The sequence below is a fragment of the Homalodisca vitripennis genome, chromosome 1 (genome assembly GCF_021130785.1).
Source record: "Homalodisca vitripennis isolate AUS2020 chromosome 1, UT_GWSS_2.1, whole genome shotgun sequence".
NCBI classification, from domain to species: domain Eukaryota; kingdom Metazoa; phylum Arthropoda; class Insecta; order Hemiptera; family Cicadellidae; genus Homalodisca; species Homalodisca vitripennis.
Window position 1 is genome coordinate 78,344,594 of NC_060207.1, and position 27,048 is coordinate 78,371,641.

The 27,048-nt window shown below is 30.7% G+C and overlaps 2 protein-coding genes across 4 annotated transcripts in view; one reads left to right on the forward strand and one right to left on the reverse strand.

Annotated features, from left to right (window-relative positions):
- The window catches only part of LOC124365332 (orexin receptor type 2-like), a 361,016-nt gene that overhangs the window by 247,843 nt on the left and 86,125 nt on the right, over positions 1 to 27,048 (forward strand). The window lies entirely within an intron of this gene.
- Positions 1,000 to 5,038, reverse strand: LOC124366990. The gene is made up of 2 exons (XM_046823679.1): positions 4,346 to 5,038; positions 1,000 to 1,578 (listed from the first exon to the last, which is right to left on the reverse strand). Exons 1-2 carry the CDS (start codon positions 5,036 to 5,038, stop codon positions 1,000 to 1,002), a joined length of 1,272 nt encoding a protein of 423 aa, XP_046679635.1.

Sequence of the window (27,048 nt, forward strand, 5' to 3'; positions counted from 1 at the left end):
AAGATTTAATGACAATAGACAATAGACAATTTCTTTATTTACATATTCATAGAGAATAGTACATGCGTCATAAAACAAAAGTTGTGGTTAGTAAAATTTATACAATGGAAATAGTTTTTGTGTCATAGTTATATAATGCAAAGTTGATACAAAGTTTGATGTCCAGAGGGAGCTCTTGTCTTGCACTGAGTCAGGTGCTCAAGAATTCGGACTCTGAATAGTAGGGCCTTTCTTGCAGCCATTTTGTTAGTTGGTTCGCGAAACACTGAGGTGGCTGGTTTCTTAGATGATCGGGCGGGTGGTTGAAAAACAGCGCTCCTTGGTATGAGGGTTTCTTCTCAGAGAGGCTTAAGCGGTGTAAGGGCAGGGTGAAGTTTGTGGCATTTCTTGTGTTATATGGATGTTGTTCCTGATGTCTTAACTGCTGTGAAGTGACTGCATGCAGAATGGTTTCCCGGATGTAGAGTGAGATTGTTGTGAGAATTTTTAGTTGTTTAAAAGATTCCCGGTAACTTTCATGGTGATGTAGTCCTGCTAGGCATCTAATTGCTCTTTTTTGTAGAGTAAGAATCTTTCCCATGTTGGACGCTGTTGTTCCTCCCCATGATACTATTCCGTATCTTAGGTGCGTTTCGAAAAGAGCAAAGTAGGCAACTTTGGCTACCTCCATGCTACATACTTGTTTAATTCTGCGAATTACATAGATACTTGAGGAGAGTTTCTTACTTAGTTGGTCTATGTGAGGCTTCCATGACAATTTCGAGTCAATTGTGATGCCTAGATATTTGGTCACATTGCTTACTTCCAGGTCCAGGAGAGGTGCTAGGTTTGTAATTTTGTTTTTTGTGTTGAAAACTATTTGTACGGTTTTATTTTCATTTAATACTAGGTCATTATTTGTGCAGTATTGTTTAGTTTGGTTGAAGCATGCAGTCGTGTTTATTGCGAGCATTTCATTGACTTTATTAGAGATGGTAAGCACAGTGTCATCTGCATACATTATATAGAACAGGCATCATCCAGGCAGTTTGGCATATCATTCGTGAGGAGGAGGAAGAGCACCGGCCCGAGCACGGATCCTTGAGGCACCCCTCTTCTCACTTCAGTTGTTGCTGATTGAATTTTATAGTTTGTATAATTTTGGGTGTAATTTATTTCTACCGATTGTTTTCTTCCCTTGAGGTAGCATTTAAACCAATCTGCTTCTTTACCTCCTACGCCTAGGGCTCTTAGTTTTTGTAGTAGCTGATCGTGATTGAGGCAGTCGAAAGCTTTACTAAAGTCAAGGAACAGACTAGTTACTGAACATCCTTCCTCTAGTTGGTATATGATGTGTTCTGTCAGCTTTACCAGGGCTGTTGTTGTGGACCTACCCCTAAGGAATCCATGCTGTTTGTTTGTAAGTAGATTATGCTGTTCGAGATGGTTTAGGAGTCTGGTAAGGACAATTTTCTCAATTATTTTGGAGAATGTCGGGATGAGTGATATAGGCCTGCAGCTGCCAGGTTCACTCCGTGGTCCTTTTTTATATTTTGGATATATTTTGGCGGTCTTCAGAACAGTTGGGAAGATACCTTGCTGTAGGGATTTATTTATTATATTAGTTAGTGGTATTATCAGTTCTTCTTTACATCTTTTAACTAGTTTTGCGGATATTTCATCAATACCAGACGATGTTTTAAATGAATAAATGAATAAATAATGAATAAATGATTTATTTCCTAAAAAAACACAAATATAAGTATCAACACAAAATCATATGCGTATTACATATGTATACTAACATATATAAAATTCTATATTATGACAAATAAAATATAATTTTATTAGGAAAATAGGGTCCCAAAGGCAAAGCCTGATGAGGGATTCCACCAGATAAGTTTATTTTAAATAAAGAGTTCATTTGCGGTTGCAGACACTATAACTATCTATATCTTCTAATCCCATAAATTAATTTATTGTTACATCTTTATGGCTTAGCAAACAGAATTAACAAAACTCAAACTTACCCTTCGTGAAATTAAAAATAAACAGAATATACTTATTGTAAAGAAAATATATGTTTAAACATCTCCACAAACCGCCAAACCAAAATAACAAATAATAAAGGTTAACATAATAAATTACCTATTGGATAATAGTTAACAGATACTCAACGTTGCTTCTGTCCATACTTAAAAGCCAGGTTTTAACACTTCTAAGGAAATTTATTTACTTTTGTAATATTTTTATATTTTGCGGCAACCTATTGAAAAGTCTTGGTCCTGTATAATTAAATGTTTTTGTATAAAAAGTTACATTAGGTTTAGGAACTCTAAAATTGCTAGCATTTCTAAGACCTTGTCTAAAAAAGTTAACATTTGATGGTAAATTTCCACTAATTAAATAAAAAGCCTTTTAAAACCTTAAATATATAAATACAAACGTAAACGGCAAAATATTCATACTAACAAAACACGGATGAGATGGTTCTCTTAATCTTCTCTTTAGAATTAATTTAACATACCATTTTTGAATGTTTTCCACAGGTTTTATTGTAGATCTATACGTTCCACCCCAAGAAATTATAGCGTATTCTAATCTACTATTTACTAAGGCAAAATATAAACAACGAAGAGTTTTGGATTGGGCATACGTCCCGCAAGTGATAAAAAAGTCTAATTCCTGTTATGAGTTTTGATTTTAGTTTAATTATATGCGTTTTTCCAGCTCAATTCGCTTATCTAGGATTACACCCAAAATATTTTACTTCTCTGGTTTGGACTGATTTCTGAACAATTTACACAGGTATTAATCGTATTTAAACAATCTAAACATTTATATATAATTTTATTATTAAATTCAATGAACCCCCTTAAATTAAAATTAATGCAGTTAGTTTTTTGTGTGTTGAGAACTAATTTATTCCTGTAAAACCACCATTTTTAAAGCTTCCAGGTCGGTTAAAATTTTTTCTTTCTGATCTGATTCTTCCCACGTCTCACTTAAATAGCCAGAGGCCGTGTCCATCCGCGAATGCGGTGATTTGGCCATTTAATGAAAAATTACAAAGATCATTGATATATACAAGGAACAAAGTTGCTCCCAAGACCGATCCCTGGGGGACTCCGTGCCTGACTACACCCATTTTACTCAAAACACCCTTGATTTTAACACACATTGCCTTCTGTTTTGTAAGTAGCTGGAAAACCAAGCATGAGCTACCCCACGAACCCCACAATTATATAATTTCTCTAATAAAATGGCATGGTTGACTGTATCAAATGCCTTCTTTATATCTAGAAAAAGTCCACTCACACACTTACCACTATTAATACCTTCATTTAATTTGCTAACAAAGTCTAAAAGAGCCCGTTCTGTATTCATTCCGACTCTAAACCCATACTGATTATTGCTAAAAAAATCTATTCTATTTAAAAAGCTAATAAGATTTTCTTTCATTACTTTTTCTATTATTTTGGAAAATGTTGAAATCAATGAGATCGGGCGGAAATTTGAACAAATGTTGGGCGAATTACCTTTATAAATTGGTATTACAACAGCCCTTTTTTAAGACTCTCAGGGAAAATTCCCGTGCTAAAACTTAAATTGATAATAAACGTAAAGACTTCAGCTATCCTTGAGCAGATATGCTTAACTAAAAAAGAGTTCAAACCATCAAATCCCAGGCGATTTTCCATTTTTTCAGAGACTTAACTATTCTCACAATGTCATCACAACACACCGGTCCTAACAACATTGATGACCTCTCTTGAACTAGGACAAAATTATTTTTGTATTGGCAGTTCTCCAAACCATTCGGAATTGAAGTTATCCTCTATTATGTGATCAGCTACCGACAGAAAGAAATCATTAAATTCGTCAGCAACTATTTCTGGGTCTGAAATCATTGTATTATTAATTTTTAAACAAAATATATCATTCTTTATGTTCTGACCAGTCATATTCTTAATGGTATTCCAAGTAGCTTTATGATTACCAATATTGTTCTCCAGTTTTATTTCTATAATAGTTTGATTTAGCTAACTCAATTTTTTTGCTTCAAGCTGTTTCCTAAAAGAATTATAATATAACCTAAATCCTTTAGGCTTTAAGGAGTCTATAGATTTTTTACTTCTTCGCTTGTTGTTAAGTAGAACTGTAATTTCTCATTTGTGACTGGAGCTGGGTCAGGGTTTGCAGGATTAATGTTGCTACTATGTGTTTGGAGTGTGTTTTCTGCTATTGTTGCAAAATATACATTAAGGGACATTTCGTGTGGGTCCTTTGTTATTTTTCCATTTAGCTGAAGACTTAGCTGATCATAATTTGTGTTAGTAGTTGCTTTTCTTTCATTATTTATTGCCTGCCACAGCGATTTTGATTTATTTTCTGCTTGGTTAATGTGTGCTGTAGTTTGTTCTCGCCTTAGGTGTTTCAGTCTCAAGTCATATTCTCTTTTCCTCTCCACTGTTTGTGCTTTATGTTTTGCTAGGCCTGTACGCTGTTCTATTTCTAAAGCACTGATGTACGCATTTTTCAGTTGGTTGCATTCGTCATCCCAGACCTGTCTTTTTTTATGTTGTCTTCCTTTGACTAATTTCAGAGGGCAGGTTTCATTTAATATAAGTTGTAGTGCACTGTGAAAGGATTTATAGGCATGGTTGACATCTTCTTCCATTAAGATCTGGTCCCAGGTTTGTGTTTGTAGTTTTTCCTTGAACCGTGTTAGTTCTCTATTGGTAAATAGTCTTTTTCTTTCCTTAACGGTTTTTTTGATTATTTTTGATGTTTTAAGGGAAAATGTTTGTGCTGTATGGTCAGATAAGCCTGTCAGGATGATGGATGTTTTTATGCTCTCAGGGTCTATGTTAGTGCAGATCCAGTCTATTGACTTTTTAGTTTCACTTGTGATTTGCGTAGGAGGGAGATTCATTCTCACAATGTCATATGTAGCAAGAAGTTCTTGAAGATTTGTGTTGTCATTATTTTCCGTGAGATTGTCCACATTAATATCTCCCATGAGTATCGTTTGTTTGCTTGAGCTCATGGGATTCATTGTTTCTAAGATTCATCTCCAGCTGGCTTGACGTGCTTATCATACACTCAGAAATGCAGTTCCCGTATTCGTCATACATTTGATGAGTAGGATTATTTTTATTCCTAAGAAATCCGATTATGTGCTTTAAACCATTCACGATCATCTCTAGAATTCAGACAATTTCATAACACCTCAGGTTTCCCAAGCGTAATGGATTTGTGTCAGCGTTGGACGATGATTGTGTGAAAATGTGACGTTAAAGTTAGTGTTTCCACGCTTAAGTTCACTGTATCATGTTGAAGCACGCTTTTCCAGATTTTAATCAATTGTATGTAAATAGAAATACATCTACAATGAGAAGTTTACATGTCCAGTGCCGTGCTAGTTATCATGTAAAGGAACTAGTACTCACGCAGTTGCTACATATAACGCTCGGTGGTCATAGATAGTGTCATGAGGGTCTGTATGTGACTGTATAGACTGTTCTACCTGTCGATGGGTGAACTGCGGCTCAATACGAGTTGTTCGACATTGATTACGTCTGCAAAAGAGGTGATAAGCTGCTATTGACTGTCAGGGGTTTTGAGCTTGTGGTTTGTACACATAAAAATGGCAAATCATGTATCGGTGTAACAATTCTAACAACCTATCTCGAAAGTAAAATCTGCCACCAATAACGGAACTTTGTGTTCTTAACAATCATATGGCGTAAAATATGATAGAATCTTAGTTATTAATAAGTTTAATCTCACATCTTGACTGCTTCGATGGATTACCATTAGGGATCTCAATGGCAATTATGGGAATTTTTATTCCTGGAACAATATCACCAAGAGAGTTTTGAGAGCTTTATGGTATTGGATAGATCCATCCAACTATTCCACTTGTGTGAGTTACATGAGTTGAAAGAGAACAGTACTGTGGGTACCATCATCCTCTCGGTAATTTATTTCCAAAAATAAAAAAAAGATAATAATAAGAATATCTCTTTTTATTAACTACTGTTTCGCTAAATATTCATATGAATGTACATTAACTGTTAGTTAATTACAACGGCTGTTTTCTTGCAGACTTGAGAGATCGGTTTTTAACTTAGTTACGCGGCAAGAAGGTTTCAGTTGTAAGTACCTTTAAGGTAAATTCAATTAAAAGAAAGTACTTAAAAAGAACTAAATTAAAATGGTAATGATAGTCTTAGGCATGTACTATTTGTGATTTAAGATATTACATTTGCTAAACAAAAGTAGTCTTCTTTCTCTGATTTAAATTTGGCTTGATTAACGAATTTATCCAAATTTGTACTTTTTCTCTTTCTTTGCTAATTGTGCTGTCTCTCCCTAAAAAGATTAACCCTCGTATTTAGGTTAAGTAGATCTAGGAGGGACAATTGTGCTCAAACTGTGGTTTAGGTAGACAAAATTTAACTTTCTCACTATTGCGTTACCACAAGAGGTTAGCAGTAAAATTTACCATTGTATTATCAGGATTTGAAATGTCATGTACTTTATTGTATCGACTTAGTACGATGTCTTCAGTTGTCCAGTTATTGTTATAACGAGGTTTGGCTATCATTCGTAGTCTACATTTCATTCTTACGAGTATAATGTTTTAGAATCGTCATTAGTAAGGATTTCTTGCATAATGCAAAGCAAGGACTGTGTGACATGTAGAATAAGCTTACAAAGACTTGAAAATATCTCGTTATTTCGCTATTTAATTTTGCCATTATAACTGTGTTATTTTTTAGTTCTTCTTCAGAGAAATGTTCGAATGTGACACGATCAGCATCGTATAGCAGCAAACATATTTAATAATTATGTGCGCGAGAACTGCAGGACCGGAGTACTAAACGGTTCGACATGTGGTTTTGAGTCCTAAATGTCACTGCTATTATAACACATGGATTCCGAGTCTGGGTTTGTTGAGTTAGTTTAAAATGGAATGTCTTCTGATATTAGTACGTACAGAATATAAGACAGTGTCATTATTATTAATGAGCTAGAATTGTGTGGATAATTAATTCGCTCAGTTTGAAAGATTTATATGATTTCCGACGTTTGGCATCGTTGATAAATGTCACCCATAGTATCACTTAGTTGGTTTAAAAAACTATTACATTTTGTCACATGTTAGTTCTTAGGATTGTATATTTTTTGTCCCATTAGCCAAAGGGAGAAAGATAAAATGTGACACTTGTATCAGGAAATGTAAGACGGGGCCTAACGACTTGACGCATTACACTGGTGACTTATCGGTGGTAAATATATCGAGAGTATCGTTCGTTATATGGATTTGTGTTTAATCGCTCCATTAACATTGGAGAGCTTCAACTACAACTTAATAGTGAATATTTTATAATAGTTAAAAGCATTCATATTTAAAATAACGATCAATGTACTATATGGAACCACACTTCACATATAATTCAAGTCATGGAGTAGTGTAAAATATTATGTATACATAAAATGCACTTCTTCGAATTACGCGTTTATGAATAATTAATAAATACATTTATGAAACATATAATTATAACAAAATGACAAAAATATTAGATCATAATTCTATTATCTCCCCCTTTTTATAGAAATAATTAGAAGTGTTTACTTAAAATATATATATATATATATATATATATATATATATATATATATAATTCATTAAATAAAAGTATAAATATATGGTTGTAACCATGTTAAACATATCCTGCAAATAAATGTTTATTCGATTTCATATAATAAGTGGATATCTGGACTGCAAGTGCGTTTTTAGTTATGTTATTAAAATGTAATTACCACTTCAAAGCAAGTCACTAACGTCTTGCACGCTTTGTAGGCGACAGTTCATTATCTGTTTCAGGAACCGTTCCTGGTTCAGCGGCAAGAAACACAATTAGCAATATTTATAGATATTTTGCTTTGCTGTTAATGAACTAATTGATGTTATTTACTCAGTCATGAACAAATGCTTGAAAAGAAATTAAAGTTAAAACAATTTTGAAACGAGAGAAGATTTAATACAGTTTTAAATGAGATAAGAAATATCGTTTTCTTGCTAATTGAACCATTAATGAACTCCCCGACTATTTACGCAATCAGTCTAACAATAAATTTATTGTTTACATTTCTAAATTTATATACATATTTATTTGTATAATTCTTATAAATGGTTTACAAGTCGCTAATTATAGCATTACTTATACTTGAAGATGAAAGTACCTCATACAATTTTGAGGGTTAATTAAAATAATCAAATAAGGAGCTGCAATTACAAGCTTAATTTCGTTAAGTGGTGCCTCTCTCTGTTTTGTGTTATTAAATAAATGTTCCTAGTAATAAAAAAAAATATATCAAATTATTTAGATTTGAAAAGTTAATTCTTTTATTAAAACTTATGTACAAGAAATAAAGAAAATTTTGTTTTCAAAGAGATTTATTATTGGTAGTAATCTTAAATATCCATAACTTATTTGAAGAAAACTGTTCAAAGAAAGATTAAGGTTAATGAAATATTCAAATTAGCCTAACACTTAGCTTAAAGATGTCAAAAGCATTGGAAGAAATATTATTCAATTCGAAAAATTTTAGTTTAAGCTTAACATAAGATATGCTTTTACGTTTTGTCACCTTGAAATACTCTTAAGACGTAAAACAGTTGTTCGTGGTCAGGTTATACTTCTATTAAGAGGTAGGAAGCTACTTTGAACACCTATTTTAAGGTAAGCTGTTAATAATGTATGATTATTTTTATTTAAGTAGTCACTTAGCATACATATGCTGGCTAAAACGTTTTTTATTGTTCATAAAAGTAAGAATATTTCAAGAAAGAAAAAGAGATTGTAGCGTTGTGTACAGTGCAAAAAATACATTGCAACCATGTATCCATGTATGGAAACACTACTTTTAAATAATAAAAATCTTATTTAATTGTAATATGGCGCATCAGAATTGGCGGTCGAAAAAGTTAACTTGCTAAAAATTAAGTACAGCAAGTTTTAGGATATGAACTGTCACTTATATTAAAAATTGTTTTCACAAAACATGATTCAAATATAAAATAATGGTTCTATTTGGGAGTATATAATTATGATTTTGTCCTACATTTCAATAATGTTTCTTTACGAATATGGAAACTGATTAGACTTGCGTTTTATTGAGAAAAAAACTAATGGTTAGCTCTAATCCGTAGTCGATATCTAAAAAAACGCGGAATAATTTACTCAAAAACTCCAAACTTTAGGAGATTTCCAAGAGCATTTATGCTCGATCACTTGGCACTAAAACTAATGGATTGTAAGACATTAATTTGGCTTCTACATTTAAAAGATATTATGAAATGGATTGTTATATATTTTCTGACAACACGAAAATTTGAAGGAGTTGAGGGCTTTGCTGTATAGTTCCTTAAAAATAATAACAATTAAGATAATAGCATAATATTATAATACAGAACTGGTTTTACGTTTTGCTGTTACTTTGCTTAAGGTAATTTTAATCTTGTGTGCAATAATTTTAGCTAATTTTGAGCGTTTATTACTGAATATTAAATATCACGAACAATCAATAATCGGTTCCATTAATTATATTTTAAAATAATAAGACAGAAATTCTGCTTGTTGAATTTTGTGACAAAATATTTTTTATAAAAATAATGAAATCACATATTGCAAATATACGATTAATAAACTTGATCTTCTAAACCTCAACTAATGGTCAAAGCAATTTAAGAGCATTAGGTTCTGATTGGCGTCATTGTAGTTGTTCTGAGCTGATTGACTGAACCAAACTTACGATGTAGTATCTTTTATATTAAATACTTCTTATTGCTAGATACATGCACATTTTTAATATGCATGTATCTAGTTCAGCCCTTTATGAGTTCAAGCCGTCGAAAATATGACCTATTTAAAACAGTTTTTACACGAATAGTGTTAAAAGCGTTCATAAATGCCAAAAATGCTTTAATACATGACATAAATAAAATATCTGTGTTGTTATTTACACTTAAATCTTATCGAAACATGCGTAAAACAGCACAATTCATATATCTCCTCAACTAATTTGGTATCTACTACTCAGTTATTTGTATCTGTTATGGTTTAGTAACCATACATTTGTATGTATACAAACATTCTAAAACAACATATATAGACATTTATTATAGAAAATTCTTTTTACATAAGTACGCAAACCATGGTTGAAAAGGTACAAGAGTAGATGTTGAACAACATAAAATAAAAGTTTTTTTATATTAATGTGAAATAAGGTAGAGTACACTTAAAAATTTATGAATATTTTTCTGAGAATGTAAGCTTTGCTATAAAAATGCATTATTAATAGAAAACGTTCGACAAATGTATGCTGACTTTCAAATATCTAAAAAGTTGACAATTCTGTCGAAAGAAGGCTAAAATCGATCGATACTCGCTAAATCGGGCTTACGTTAAATGTTGATTAGAATTTTACTTTTGTTTAATATAGTGGAAGAAGTCTAATTCTTTGTTTAGGCATTAACATCATTAATAATAACTATGGTGTATTAATGTGTTCCACTACATAAATACGGTCTACAAATGTTGTATCTTGTTGTATCTAGTATATTTATCAATGAAAAATACTTGAATATATATATATATATATATATATATATATATATATATATATATATATATATGAAATAAATATACCGTTACATCAATTCAAATAGTGAATAATTAGTTTGCGACTCTCTGAAGATGGACCGTATTATTATTGTTTATTCAGCCAGTGATAATAAAAAATGTATGGATTATTATAGATACCTAGACATCAAAATGGATTTGGTACATTTTAATTTTCTTTTTATATTCACCAAATGTGTTACAAAAGTGAATATACACCTGTAGACATAATATTATCACGGTTTTCACACTTAAGAGAAGTTTTCGGATAGAACAAAAAATATTTGATAACAAATTTTATTTGTACTCCCTAAAATAAAAGTAGGAACATAATATACAATATATTCTACATTATGGGTAGGCCTACAATAAATTATGAGCTCTGGAACATTATCTCCAGGTCTGCAGGAAGTACGTATGTACTCTGGTGGCCCATATAACTTCTATACTAGGCGTCATTAATTGACTCTTTGGCACAAGCACAATAGCTCCATGAGTTGTGGCACTCAAAAGGTTAGTCACACGTATTGTGTAGATAATTCGTGGCGGCACTGCTCCCGTCCACCGCGTAGAGCTGGGCAGTGGCTATTTTGGTACGCTTACGCTTCTGTACAGAAGACTTTTGTTGTTGTCAGTTTTTAATTTGACGTTTGTGACGGTTAGTTTAATTTGTTAATTTTTACATGGTCTCAATTGAATATGGAACCGGACCCCCCGCTATCGAACTATTGCGTATATGGATATAACACATTCTGTATTATCAATATTATATTACAAATACTTCTTTTAAAATGACTTTCTGGTTTACATCATATCAGGAAGACGTCCTTCAGAGGAATTTTTGAAAATATGAATTGCATGCATATGTCGAGTTGTAAATAAAATTAAAGGCTTTTATTACTAAAGTACAACTGGACTTCAATGCACCTTAACCAAAATACAAACATTAAAATTTTTAATTTGCTTCCTGTCTATAAAAATGTGCAATTGTTTTTACTGCTGTTGTCTTTGAGATTAGGGGCCTGTCAATAAAAGTAGCATTAAATAAATAAGAAAAATCTTCATATGGCCTTACTTCATTCGAAGAGTTAATTGTAGAAGGTAATTTTGTTAATTTTTAGCTTCTTCTTTTTATGAATCTCTTCAGACGTACATGACTCCAGATTTCAGAAGTCATGTTTGTGACAGCGTCAGATTTCAGACGCTACACTAAGAGAACTTTTAGTGTGACATTCAGTCTCTTTTTTATATTTTTCTGATGGCACTATTAAATGTGTCTAGCCTAGGGAAAATGTAATCTGAGAAACAAATACTGTTTTATGCCTTTACTCGTTTGAAAGTCCCATTTTACGTGCACTAGCATGGTTAATGATTAGTTTACTTTAATAATTTAATTAAAAATTTTAAAAAATATGAATATTTCTATTGTTTTATGAAATTAATTCTATCCCCCTACAGATAACAGACTAGACAAACTAAAATGGCTTAAAATGTCTAAACAATCTAAGCAGTAACGTAGTCTGTTTTGGGACTCACTTTAACATGTATGACAACTCTAAGGAATAACATCAGCTTTATTTAGGATTCCCTCAACTTGACAGTTCACAATGAATTTCTCTAACTCCGTCACTGGCCACATATGTGTTAAGAATGTATGATTACTTGTTTGAATACAATCGTGTTTACTGTATATCTGCATCCATTCTATTTTCATTTGAAATAAATCATGGTTTATATTTTGCGTCAATTGTCATACAACACTTGGAACAATTTAAAAAGTACATAATATTAGCATTTATGTAATTTTGTATCTGTCACGGTTTATAAAAAAATTGCTGCTTTCTTTGATTTACTTCTATTAGACATATCGCTTTGTCTTGATACTAAAAGCACGATCGAATCTCCTTTTTCATTGTCATATAAGATTTTAGAACGACAAAGAGACACTAATTTTATGAATAATCTTTTTTTTTTCAGAAAAACTCTTATGCTCAGTTAGAACGTATCGATACATTCCCGACTTAAAGTAATCGTGTGGGATTTAAGTTCATGACCGGAGGCATTTTATGTACCTCAAGAATGATAAATACAACCATAAAATTTATTAAACGACACAACGCTCTTACACTCACCGGGGTGCAAGGATTGGTTGGGGGGATGTCCATAGTATGTATGTGGGTGAATTCTTTTAAAGTTTAAGTCAGATTTAAAGAAAATCATCACAAATATTTGTCATTCACCTTTGTCCTATACCAAAACAATACAGTAATCCAAGAACAACACTCAGGTTCATAAAATGAACTATATTTTAAGAATAAAATCATATCCTTCACCATCCTATTTAATTTCATGAATTATAATAGGAACTTCTAGAATAGATTATTAGCCTAATCTTAAAAAATATATTGGCATTAGTTATTATAAGAAAATTTTCTGGAGAAAAAGTGTAAACAACAAACATGATTGAGAAACAAAAATTAGTGATCATCTGTTTCGATAGGTCATCTCTTGTTTATAATTTCGAGGGTTTTAGTGCAAAGATAATATAATCTTCTTGAAAGCATAAAGCAATAAAATGATTTTAAAAGGTCTGACTGAAATGCTAATAAATTTAGATTGACGGAATATTTACTTTATGGGCGGCTACATGGAAAGTCACTGGGTTTGTCGCTAAAACTTGGTATAACGGCAATGCATCGAATGCATCGGAGTGAAATAGAAACATGCGTGTGTGCGAATACATATTAATCTGTATAGCTGTTCACTAATACCTGTATCAACGTAAATAACGAGTTTATTTATAATATAAATGAAATTAAATAAGTATTTTAGACTATTGAAGTTGAGTGCGTTTCTTAAAAAAAAAAAATGCAATAATGTATGAAGAAAAGTCATCTTTAATTTACGTACAGTGGGTATTTGTATTGTATTTGCAATACAATCACTGTACAAATTAAGAGGGATATAACTAACAGGTTATATATTAAGATAACACAACCACCAGGAAATGAAATATGTTGAGCACAGCATTCGACCCCTTTAATGTTGACTAATTCAATGTGATATTATTTTCTTACTACTAAGAGATTACATTGTTGCGTAGATGGATATGAATAGTTGTGAAATCTTTAAAGTTTTAAACAGGAATATGTTTCATACTTACGCGGAATGTTATGTACCGTTATTTTCACCTAGAAAGGACAGCAATCATATACGAACTTAAGTTCAGTTTTCAAATGTGACAGAGTACTTCATTATAAGTCTCTTAATAATAATGACCAAACTCAAATAACATTCGCCCTTACAAGTATTAGTTTGGTTTTACAAATACCAAATACACTAAGTACACTGGACTTCGTAATTTATAAGTTGTAACTTCAGATTCATTTAGTGTTTCAAACGGAAATTGTTTTGAAATGTGTGTATTAAAACTGTAACGTACCCAATATGAATTATACTTAAAATAATATTGATCATTGAACTTGACAAAAATATTATAATTTATGCGGAAATTATGTTTTATTTGTTTCATAAGTATTTGATCATCGTTGTGAAGTCTTGACTTCATAATAATTATTAGATGTAAAGCAGTTTTGGAAGTAAGCGAGCAGGACAGTAGTGTGTTAGAAAGCAGTATAGATCAGGCCTCAGAATCGGTAACATGTGAGTCTCTGTTGCTTTATTATAATAATTTTCTAAATTCCTTAAACAATGATAGTTCAATATCATATTTTTAATCAGAAGTTTTCTCTTATTTAAACCAATCAGAATTGTAACAGTTTTTAAACAAATCAATTTTGAAATTTAAACTGTGATTTAAAAATTAATCTCTTTTCCGGAAACATTCGGTAGTGGCAGCGGTATCTACCATTTTGCAAATATCCCCTTTCGGACGCGGTACAAAACCTATAAAAAGAACATAAAAATAATTATGAAATTTTGTTCTACTTGATAACTGTACCACCCTATTAACTTTTAAGAAGTTTATACATAATAGGAATATGTACACTACTTTTCAAATTTTGAGTCTTCTATCTTTTTATAGTTTGTTCTGTTAATTTTTTTCTTAAAATCCTGTTTTAGGGCTTCCATTATTAAAATAATGAATAAATTGCTCAATCCGGAAAAAAAATTTAAAGCTTTAATATATTTAATTTAAAATTGCAAAGTCAACGCTCATGTTGAGGTAAATTTAACTCTCTATAACTATAATGAAGACTATAAACTCTATAATAAAGACTTCAAGGACTAAACACAGATTTTTGGCGAGAACATTTTGTTTACAGAGATCTTAAAAAAAATTACCTATTTATAGGAATTTATATGTTAATAACGGTAATATACCGTAAAAAAACTATAAGAACAAAATATAAAAATGTATCACCTATAAATTCATATATACATGTACATTTTCTGCAGAAATATGTTATTATACCATGTACCCTAAACAACGCCCCATAAAAATGATTTTTCTGCTTATTGACTTTCCTTCTAGAATCATTCGTTGACAGGGTTACTATGGAAACTTCAAACATATAACAAAATTTAACTTATGAAATAAATGGAAAGGTGCAACAGTTTAACTTTAACCATACAACACTGATTTAAATTTTAAATTAATTTAAATCTGATTCTAAGATCCCAAACAATATAAAACTGTATACATTATATGTATAAATTATAATTGTGTCCAATAACACTGGACTCTCTTAGGTTTTAATAAAAATTAGTAATGTTTTTAATGAAGACTTCAAATTTCAAATAAATCTGAAAAGTATTTAAACTTTATTTAGAAAATTTTCTAAAGTGGTTTATTTTAACATAAGTTTATAGTCTAGGAACTAAGCTACCTTACATTGTAGAAGCAAGGACACAATTGGGGGTTTCTTTAAATCTATAGAGAAACATTTCCAAAGAAAGAAATCAACCAGTTAAATATCTAATTATACTTTTCTTAACTTGACAAATCTAAACGTCACTTATATATCAAATCACCGTCAGTTAACCACATATATACCCTTAAATTGGTGACTTAAAATCTAGTTCTCTAATGGTCAGTTTTAAGTGTATCAAGCTAGGCAAAATTATAATTGGAGTAACAAACTTTGTTACAAGAAATTGTAATTGGATATCTTATCCTGAACTATCACGTTTGCCTGTCGTGGTAGATTGACAATTCAATGTAAGACAAAAGTAAATCCAGATTACACCTTAGATTAGATAAGTAGCGACACTGAAAAATAAGGAATGTCGCTCATTGACTTGCAGACGTTGTTTTGACAAAATTTCAAATATAACGATTATTTATGCTTCATCCGTTATATTTGACTTATAAAATGAGGTTATACACATATAAAGGACCAACTATTTTAAGCATATTGAAAGCTATGCTAAGACAGAAACTGTCTCCTGTTGTTAAAAACCTGTAAGTTACGGTACTATAAAATAATTTTCTACTCTTTTAATATACCCACACGTATGGTATTGAAGCTAGTAAAAATTAAAGTCGAATAAAGAAGTCATTTGCATTTGACTTTGTTGGTTAGCGGCTCTGACGAGTTTAGAAGTATAGAGTTAAAAAGCAATTACAGCTTCAAAATAAGCCATTAACGGTTTGCACCTTCTATAGCAAGTAATGGAGAGTAGGGGCTGACTGACCATGGAACCAAATCAGCTCTCTACAGCGTCAGTCTAAACGGTTTACCTCTTCTACAGCGTGTGCTAGAAAACATACTTGTGTTATCTTGACAAGTGCCATAAATAATAGTGTAATGACACAATAAAATTAAAATATCTTTGTATTAAAACTCTTAATTTGGACATACATTAGGACTATAAAACAGACTTTTAGTAAAATAGTACCAAAAACGTATATTTTAATAGTTATACAACAAGAATATTTATTTATTAATGAAAAGAATTGCACAGCAGGATTTTAAATGATTACAATACATTTTAAATTATATGTATTGTTCCCCTCTATTCAATATAAGCACATATTAGCTAATGATAATGATATCAGATTTATATTAAGGAGAAACATATGGAGTGTTACCGCCCAATGTAATTGTAATCTCGGTAGGCCATGTGTAGTGAAATATAATACAATTCATTCTACTAGTTAACATATGAAGAGTCCGAAAAAATCTTTTTTTGGATATTTATTCTACAGAAATATCTCAAAGTGTTCAACATAACACTAGGGAAACAGGGGGATATCGATCAGAGTCCAAATAATAAAATAGAGAAAATAATTTATCGTAAGGAAAACCGATCAGAGCGCTACTGCTTAGTTCCTAGCTCCAGATGACTAATAGTTTGATTCTGTTGTTGAAGCTGCAACTTTGAGGTTATGTTCTGTTATTAATATACATACACTTAACAGTTAAAGCTGTTTTAATGGTCGATAGTGAGATCAAAGATGATCCAGACAGATTTATTAGTAGTGAAAATGAAGGTGATATTTCTATCTTTGTGCAGAAAACCAAATAAACGAAAAAACACAGGCAGGTTATCAGACGCTTCTAAACTCAGTAGAAATATATCCCTTAATACTGATCCATATGTTTGCAAACGTTTGAAATGTTTTGAACTTATTATAGACGAAGAAAGCAATAATAAAGCAAATAACTAATGAACTAAATATTTATCTACCGTGTTTGTGATGCCCAGAATGTTCATTTAAATGGCCTCATATATCTTTATCGAGTTGTAAGACATCGGCCTATGCTTAGTCCAGCTGAATAAGGCAACAAATATTTTAGGCATAGAGTACAAATATTAAAATCACCACAAATGTTTTTGCGATCCTGCAGTTATGTCTTTTATTGAGAAACTAAACAACACCACAGAAGATAGTGCTCAATCTACTACGGACAGTGAGGACGAGTAAGAGTGTTTTCTTTTGATGTCTATACATTAGGCCTACTCCTCTCAGAAACTTCTTACCATTCCGAAAGTTATCACTTAGAGCTAAAATTAACTTTTAGTTGTTAAAGGCCTACTTTATAAAAAGTTTAAAATGATGACTAATAATCTAAAGATTATAAACTAATAAAATAAGGGCTAACACATATTATATAAGCCATGATGTTCATGTGTTAATCAAGTGGATAATCGTGATGTGCCATACCTTCAGTTTTGAGATAACAAATATCAAAATTTTACTCGCACATAAATGTGGTAGTATGTTCAGTCATTCTAAGTATCAAATATTGTTTTCAATGTGTTAACAAAAGTTATGATGTAGCACACCAGAAAACAATGACGACAACAGTTTCACAAAAAAATATTGTTTACCAAGAAGTTAACGAATTAAAGAGTTTGTTAAGTGTATATTTATGCTAATTTTATAACAACAAAAGCAGCAATTGTAGCCACAATTTGTGTTTTAATAAAGTATTTAGTAACCAATGGGGAAAAACTAGAGCCATTTGCTGGGTGTCTTGATACTCAGTAAATTTCAAGACACTTATAAATTAATTAGTTGTACATGAAACTAATGTAATGGTAGTCAACATAAAGAAAATATTGTTAATTGTATCAAATAGTGTGCATTGTAAAATTTATCAAACATGTAGGATGTGGCTGTTATAAAACAGTAATTCTCATCTATCGTTAAGAAGGAAGTAAATACAGGTGAAGTACCGGCAAACAATTATTCATTTCCCTACTTTCGTAGAAGTGGAACTTCTTAAGTAAGATAAACTCGTTTCAGTTTACCGGTAAAGAGCTTCTACACTATAAAGTTCCATTATTTATACAGAACTTTTTACTCAACTTTAACGCAGCCGTAGTTAATCAGTCACTTTTATTTCTATTGTAACATAAAAAGGTTAAAATTATTTCTTTTAATTGTGTGAGATTTAATCTCTAAAATTGTGCTAAGAATTACCAAATGTTTATGAAACGTCATGCTAAGGTTAATACCAGCGTAAGACGTAATGCTAATGCAGCCACCATATGATATTGTGGTATTGTTCACGAGGAATAATTGTGTACAGTAGAACATCATATGAATTAGTTGGGTTACAATGGATGTTTAAACTAACTTAAATAAACCTGATAAAAATTTCTATGATAGCGTGTTTTATATCTGTCGACATGTATTACACCATAGTTGTTTATATAATTGCGCGTCATAATCTTCTAATTGAAAATAATGCCGTTGACGTATCGCTTTTATTAATGAATCATAAATTAATAATGAAAATTCCAATTGTCTTGATTTCCTTTGAACAAGCACCTAATTAAATATATTTCAGTTAGTTAGAAATATACCTACGATCCAACCATTTTACGACACAAAATTCAATTATACGTATCTTCCAAAACATATCATTTGGAAACTTATTCATGAGATTAAAAACAAGAACGATTCAAACGGCCTCATATATACAAATTGTTTATTTACTGTGGAATTGAATTGTTTAGCTCTTAAAAATTACATTAAATCTTAAATTACATTACATGTCAGTGGTAGATAAAAATTGTGTCCATTGTGATATATTAATGCTGAGACAGAAAATAGTTCAGATTATGTGCCGGTGGGAGATGAGAAAATATGTATGTGTCCTTACAACAGAGCAGGTTCGAGCTCAGACAGAGCTGCCAAGTCAGCTAGAGTAATCGTGCGGGTGATGAAGTCAAGCAGCTAAACCAGATTACGTGCTGGTGGCAGCAGAGATAACATTTATGTGTCGTTATAAAAGAGTAAGTCTGCAAAATCAATAGGGGACAAGTAGGGAATGTACTACTCTCGCCAGTATAAAGAATAATTTCTCTTTACTGTTAATCTATTTATGTTTTGTTAATATTTAACATTGACTGTTGTGTATATAGCGGACCCTCAGAGTCCGCTGTACTAGTCGAATATTCTAGTTTTAACTACGGAAGAACAATGTTAAACCTCAAAACACTTCAGGAGTTTTAATCGTAGAATTATGTGAGATATTATGAATTTCGTCTTATTTTATATAGCGAATGTACATCCAAACGCTTTGTATAACGATGTTACGATGTATATATTTTAATAGACTAACCAGGAAAAAACATCTTTTTCGTACTTCATTTTTAAAATTATACATGGGTATAAACTTTGCAAATAAATTAAGTCTTTTAAATCATTACGACCCCACATTAAGTAGTCTTCTATAGACTACTGTAGGTTTTATTGCTATGATTATGTTTGAATTTACTAACAGTGAGAATGTTCTTATGAATATTTTTAATATCTACAAGAACTGGACTAACATGTATTGAATTATTTTTTAAAGAATAACATATTTTTTTATTTAAGCTATTGAAACACGTAGGAATGCTCATGATGAAGTTAATGCTACCTTTAGCAATTATTTAAAAAGAAAGTACTTGGAATCCTGAAAGTGGGGTTTCAAGTGAGAATAAACATTTACCATCAAGATTAATAGTGAGCGGGCTTCTTATCGCTCTGCTGAATCTCATTCATCTTACTTTTGAAAGTTACTATTTCGGTTTATATTAGGAGAGAATCTTTCAGTAATGATTTTATTCCACTATTTTTTCATTTTCTTGAACTGCCGTAAACAAATACGCTTGTTAGTTTTAGTATTATTACAAAAAAAGAGTTTTAATGGCAATATACTCGTACATTTTATCGTATTAATGCTAACAACATTGCTTCGTTTTAAGTTTAAAACCCTTGTAGATTTATTTTACTAATAAGTAAGTATATTTTTGTTAGTAATTCAGAAGAAAAATCTCAAACCTTTGTGTACTTTATAGTTTAAATACTCGTAATTAATCAGTTCATACTTTGCAGGAATAATTAACAAGTCTATTAATATTGTTCCAGAATCACCTTAAGAAGGTCCTTTATAACACAAAACAGTAGGTTTTTTAATTATAGGTTTTTATTGTCTATTATTGCGTCCGAATTAACTACAAGTTGTAACTTTCTGCTTGCTCATAATGTTTTAATAAATTTTACATTTCCTATTATCACAAGAAAACTAGAAATAGTCTTCTTAAAATAAATGTTTTATATAAAATATAGAACGTCAATGAAGTTGGTACAGCAATCAACAATATTAGGGAAGTAGTGAATTAAAGGTTTAGCAAAATTCGTACATAAACAATATGCAAAATTAAATTTGACTCTTACATTTGTTGGTAGATTGGCCATTTCCAAAAAGGCTATTTTTGATGAACATATGTTTTTATTGTACTTGGAGCTAACTTCGATAGTTAAACTCAGAATTATATATTTTCGTTACTTTTACTAATTTTAATCAAAGTAACACATTTAGTACAATAGTTTTATAGTAATCTCTCTTGAGTGATTGACAGTTTATCGTCTGTAGCTACTGGTTTTTTTTAATTAACAAAATTGGTTTGTAATTGGAAATCAGTATTTAATAACTGTATTATTTTCTTAAATAATAATTTAATTGAACGACAATTCGTCCTTTTTAAAAGAATATATTTACTTCTATCTTCTAGGTATATGAAGAAATGCATTTTCATATAAAACGTAAGATGAGTTTTCAAATAAATGAACAGTGTTCACAAAACCTAAAGCTGCTTATATTTAATATTATTAATAATCCATGAAAACTGAATAAAATCGCGCAACCTTGTATCACATTTAATGCGCTTTTAACTAAGTGCGTGTGTATTATACCTACACTCCTTGTCAAAAGGTATCTGTTATAGAAATAAACACAAAGAAGACAAATATTCCCTTCGGGTACACGTTTGAATATCCCATACCTAACACTGCGGTTCAGCTTCTACTTGTAATGCGAGTAAGAAAAAGGTCAGTAAGGCCCTCGGAAGGCTGATTGTTTTTACGATGGTTGGTCCTTAATTATTAGGAATAAAGAAATTAGGTGATTGTCTTGAACAACAGTTTATCTTGTTTCGATATAAAATACAATAAGACACATTTATATTTTTTAACAATCATAATTATTTATGTTTAACTTATGATAAATATTAGATTTGAGTTAGAATTGATTAAACATTTAAATTATGGACTAATTTCATTCCTATGATATTTTGTTTATTATTCCAAGAGTATTGGTATAAGAACCAGATATTTGATTTCAACACAACTATAGGTTACAATATTGTAAAACAAATAATGTATTATATCGTTGTTTAGTTAAAATAGTAGAACTGGAGCGGAACATCTTCCTTAAAAATAATATTATTTACTTCAAGATGTAACATATTTATGTTTCTTACTATATTCAAAGAAAGAATTAGTGAATTGTATGATTTAAAATGTATTATAAACTAAATGGTAATAAATTTTTTATTTGAGTGCAGTGAAATAAATCAGTGTTTGTTTAAACAGCCCTGTGTAGCAGAATGTGTTTGTTGTGTTTAGTTGTGATACAAACACAAGCCACTCTTGCTGCTCAAGATAACACAGGTTTACTTTACTAACTGCTAAACTGAACAGCAGTAGTGAAATAAATCAGTGTTTGTTTAAACAGTCCTGTGTAGCAGAATGTGTTTGTTGTGATACAAACACAAGCCACTCTTGCTGCTCAAGATAACACAGGTTTACTTTACTAACTGCCAAACTGAACCGCAGTAGTGAAATAAATCAGTGTTTGTTTAAACAGTCCTGTGTAGCAGAATGTGTTTGTTGTGTTTAGTTGTGATACAAACACAAGCCACTCTTGCTGCTCAAGATAACACAGGTTTACTTTTACTAACTGCCAAACTGAACAGCAGTAGTGAAATAAATCAGTGTTTGTTTAAGCAGTCCTGTGTAGCAGAATGTGTTTGTTGTGTTTAGTTGTGATACAAACACAAGCCACTCTTGCTGCTCAAGATAACACAAGTTTACTTTACTATCTGCCAAACTGAACAGCAGTAGTGAAATAGAACGTGTATTGAATAATATTACATAATGATTTATTTTCGTAATAAAAGAAGCATTTATATTATATCCCTGATGAATGTATGGACATATATATATATATATATATATATATATAAATCTCTAATAAGAAATCTTAAATTGTTCAAATTAAACATTTTCTATATTTCGGCTTAAGCGGTCTTCAGGAAATTTCAAATTATAAATAGGGCTATAAAACCAAATATATATTTGTATTATATTATATATATATATATATATATATATATATATATATATATATATATATATATTTGTGTGTGTGCTAATCCGGGGTCCATCTCTCTTACAGGAAAGTGCTGAGGAAAGCTTCTTAAATCTAATTCGCGCATTGAAGTTTTAACTTTTCTTTATCAGTTCGCATACCTCCCTATCGAAACTAAAAAAAAACTGCAAATCGAGCTTTCTGCCTTCTCTACAGGAACTTTGACTACATTATGGCCCTGGAGCCTTCTTTTAATGTGTACCTACGTACATGTAAAGGATTGTGGTTTGTCAGTTCTGCCAGCTTTTTATTACATCTTACCAAAATCTTCGAATCAAAACTGGTAGATACACAAAGCCTTTAGATCTGCTTAAAGTCGTACGGGACCATGTCTTGACTCAACAGTTTTCATTCGATTTGTATTTCATCACTATATATATTTTTATATATTTATATATACATCATCAATGCTACGTTATCATTTATTTGACATATATCTCTATGCATATAAAATAATTGGTCACGTAGTATTGATCTTAAGCTATTTTCTTGTGTACAATAGAAACTGGCAGAGCCAGTTATCCACATCCACTTATAAAGTTTTGTAGAAGGGGTGGAGTGTATCATGATTTGATGATAATTGACCAATCAGGTTTCTCTATTACAGACTGAATAGATTAAAATCAACTTCGCGTGAAATAGTTAGTAATAAATTAGTAATATTAATCAATTTAGCTTTATATGAGGGCTAATTTGATATTTTTAACAATTGCATTTGCAAAAAACAGTAACTATGTTCCTAATAATTTTGGACATTTGCCACCGTTGTTTGCTACTATTATGTTTCGTAAACTGTATATGCTATCACATACAGATTTTAAAATTTTTAAATAATCACTAGGCTAATTTGTAATGATCAACAAATCCAAATGCTCGTATAACAATGAAATAAAACTGTTTTATAATCTAACGTTATATGTGTTAAGTAAATATTTAGTCTTGAAGTTAGGAAATACCAGTTGATAATTGAATAACATTCAACAATAGATTTATTTTCTAATTTATTTTGTAATAGTAAAGTAATATTGCAAACTAATTTTATAATTAGACGTTTAAAAAAGAAATAACTAATATAAGGTCAATTGTTCAAACTATTATCAGCTATTACTTACAGTTTATATGGACGTTGGAGAATGTTCTCTCTTTAAACACTTCCAGGCACGCAGATCCTTGCAAATATAACTGAGACGTTTATGGAATACTTTCCACTTGGCAAGGCTTTATCTATTCAACAAGATAGTGCAATATTGTTGATATATAATGAAATATAGGTTATAGTAAGACTTACCAAGCGATCCACTTGCTTCCAGAACTTTTTTGTGTTCAAAATCAAGGCTAAGCATAATCTAACAGCAAACCTTATTGGCAACGATGCAAATAGTAGAATTGTTTATAAAAACTGGGATAGTTTATAAAAAAGGTGTTGTATGAAAATTATGTGATTTTTTTGTTTTTCCTAAAATTGATATTTATTTACTGATAACACTGCTTCTACAAATGCATTGTTTTTATTGTAAATGGTGTAGACATATTATTCAATAATTATTCTTTATCTCAGGTGTCTATTATGTCTTTTTATTTAATATATAATTGTCACGCCTTTGCTATTCAACAGAAAATGTGAGAAGCTACGGGTAACTAATAGTATTAACTACTAAATAAGAAATCATACACCAACAACAAGCTTTTCATAATTTCATAATGAAACCAATGTTTTCGAAAATCCATATGATCTTAATTATACAGACCCTGGTGGTAAAAGAAAATAGGAAAAGATGTTCCACAAATTTAAGTAAGTGAGATAACTTATTTTAACTTTAAGTATGTTTTTACAACTTTAACTTTCGTGAAAATTTCAAAAGGAATAATTTTCCAGCGATGAAGCATAAAGGAAAAGCGGATTGAAAATTATTTAATAATCTAGCAGCAACACGGGTGAACATACAACTGCTGTTATAAGTGACTGAGTGAAACAAAATCTGGCACAGTTGTATTTAATATCGCCTGGTCGAGTGTGTAACCACTGCCATTCAATTAAAACATTTCAATTAAAATCACAGTTTGGTGGGCGTATGTATTAACTTATGAAAACGCTATCGTGGAGCATTATATTAAGTTTTTCGAAATTTTGGATTTTTCAATTAGTTCGTACCTTCAAATATTTATATTAGAATAATAGATCTATACACAAGTTATCCTTTGTACAAATTATTACTTTTGAATCAACCTTCCTTCTTTGCAATGAAGGAGGAGCTCTTCTTATTGGAATATCAATTTTCTATTATTTTACAAAAGAAAACTCACAATTCTCCAATAATTTGTGTATTTACCACGAGGCCTTTCAACATCGAAGATGCCATCATCAGGTGTGAATCAACAATTTAAAACAAATATCAGCTGTGTAAAACTTAATACAACATTTATATGGTTAAAAGTAAAATAAAATAAAATAAATATTAGTATATGTATAAAAGTTTTGGTAAAAAAAAATGTTATAGTTATATTTTAAAGGAATGGTGAATTTTGAATCGGTCCAAAATCATTGTCTGATATTTTATCTTTATGTTTTGTTATGTATAATGTTTCATATGAGTCGAGTTCTTCTTGTTTATGGACTTGTTTTAATAATGTAAAGTTTTTAAAGGTGTGGTTTGTTTCAAATGCATGTTTGGCAATAGCTGATTTTTCAGTTTGTCCATATTTATAATATCTTTCGTGTTCTTTAAATCTTTTTTTAATGGTTCTTTTTGTCTGGCCAATATCAGGTTCAATTGGCTAGGCCCATGATCACAATAGTAGATTTAATCTCAAATACAAACAAATTACTGTATTTTTATGTAATATTAAACCAATTACACATGTTATGACTTGCGGAATAAACCGTCCCCTTTTGGAAACCGAGCCTCCAATGTAACACATAACATAAAAGCAAAAAATAAATACACAGTGCACAAATAATGATTAATACGTTATGTATAAAAAAATTCCTTCGTTTGAATTTCCTGTGTGTAACTTTTAAAATAATGATCATAATTCATAGTGATATGATGTAAACACGCTATGATCTGTGAAATGTGTAGAGGCGGTGTTTAATGTAGAGTCTATAATGCTGCACGTAGTAAACCTGCCACTAGCCTATTGTCTCCAGACCAATAACCAGGTGCAAGAGCTGTTGCAAGTACTGGATGTTCCGGACATTATTAAAGTGGGCGAATCACTTGTGTAAGATACTGCGTTTAAGATAAACTGATGGTTTACTACTCCTTGGCATAATTTGTCCTTAAATAGAAATTTTCAACAGTTGAAGTACAACGTGTTTTTTTTTGTGCACAATTATGTTTGAGCCGAAAAAGACTTTTCGTCCTACGGGTTTGCCATACATAAAACCAAATTGAAACATAAAACTTTATTTAATTTGTATTAGATGGAACACAAAATTGTAAAGTTTGTATATAAGAAATGGTGTTATAACTTTGAGACTAGCGTACTAAAACTACAAATTGTGGACCATCTATTTGTATCTGTTAACTTATATTAAATAGTTAATGTAATTTCTATATTGAAGGTAAATCACTGTTACAGTCTAACATATGATTAAATATTTTAAGGTTAACGAAGTTGTTTGGTGATTTAGTTAGATATTATGAGTTAATACAATGTCTCTTGACACGTAGGAGTGAATTTTACAAGGCGAAAAAGTATATTTGAAAGTATATTTGCTCCTGATATGCAAAGTTAAATTACATGTTTTAATGATTGATAACCACAAATATATCATCCGTCAATATTCTACTACCATTCAATGTTTTTGTTATTTAAAAAGATCTATTATACTAATAATGTTTGAATATTTTAGCCTGACATTATATAGTTCGTTTATGTTATATATTGTAAATGGATGTAAATGTATTTTTATCTGTTAATTAAACATTATAATACTTAGTAGCATAAGTCTTTTTACATAATCCAACCATAAAAAGCAGAGGTTGTACGTGAACCGTATGACTCATAACAGTGGCTGTGTCTAACTGATTAGTAATCACCATGTTATTTACATGTGAATAATCGTTAAACACTCTATTGTGGGACACTATCTAGTTACAAGTGAGTATTAGATTATCATGTTTAAAACATTTTATATAAGCAGTATTTAAAACCAGAAGTGTTTAGTATTATAATAAGAATATTCCATACTA

Bases quoted from the DNA above. Each gene is read 5' to 3' on its own strand.
- LOC124366990 (XM_046823679.1), bottom strand. From the start codon at position 5,038: ATGAATCCCATGAGCTCAAGCAAACAAACGATACTCATGGGAGATATT. The intron at 1,579-4,345 runs GCAATAAATAAT...AAATCCCTACAG, and splicing joins AATCAAAATCGCTGTGGCAG to CAAGGTATCTTCCCAACTGT.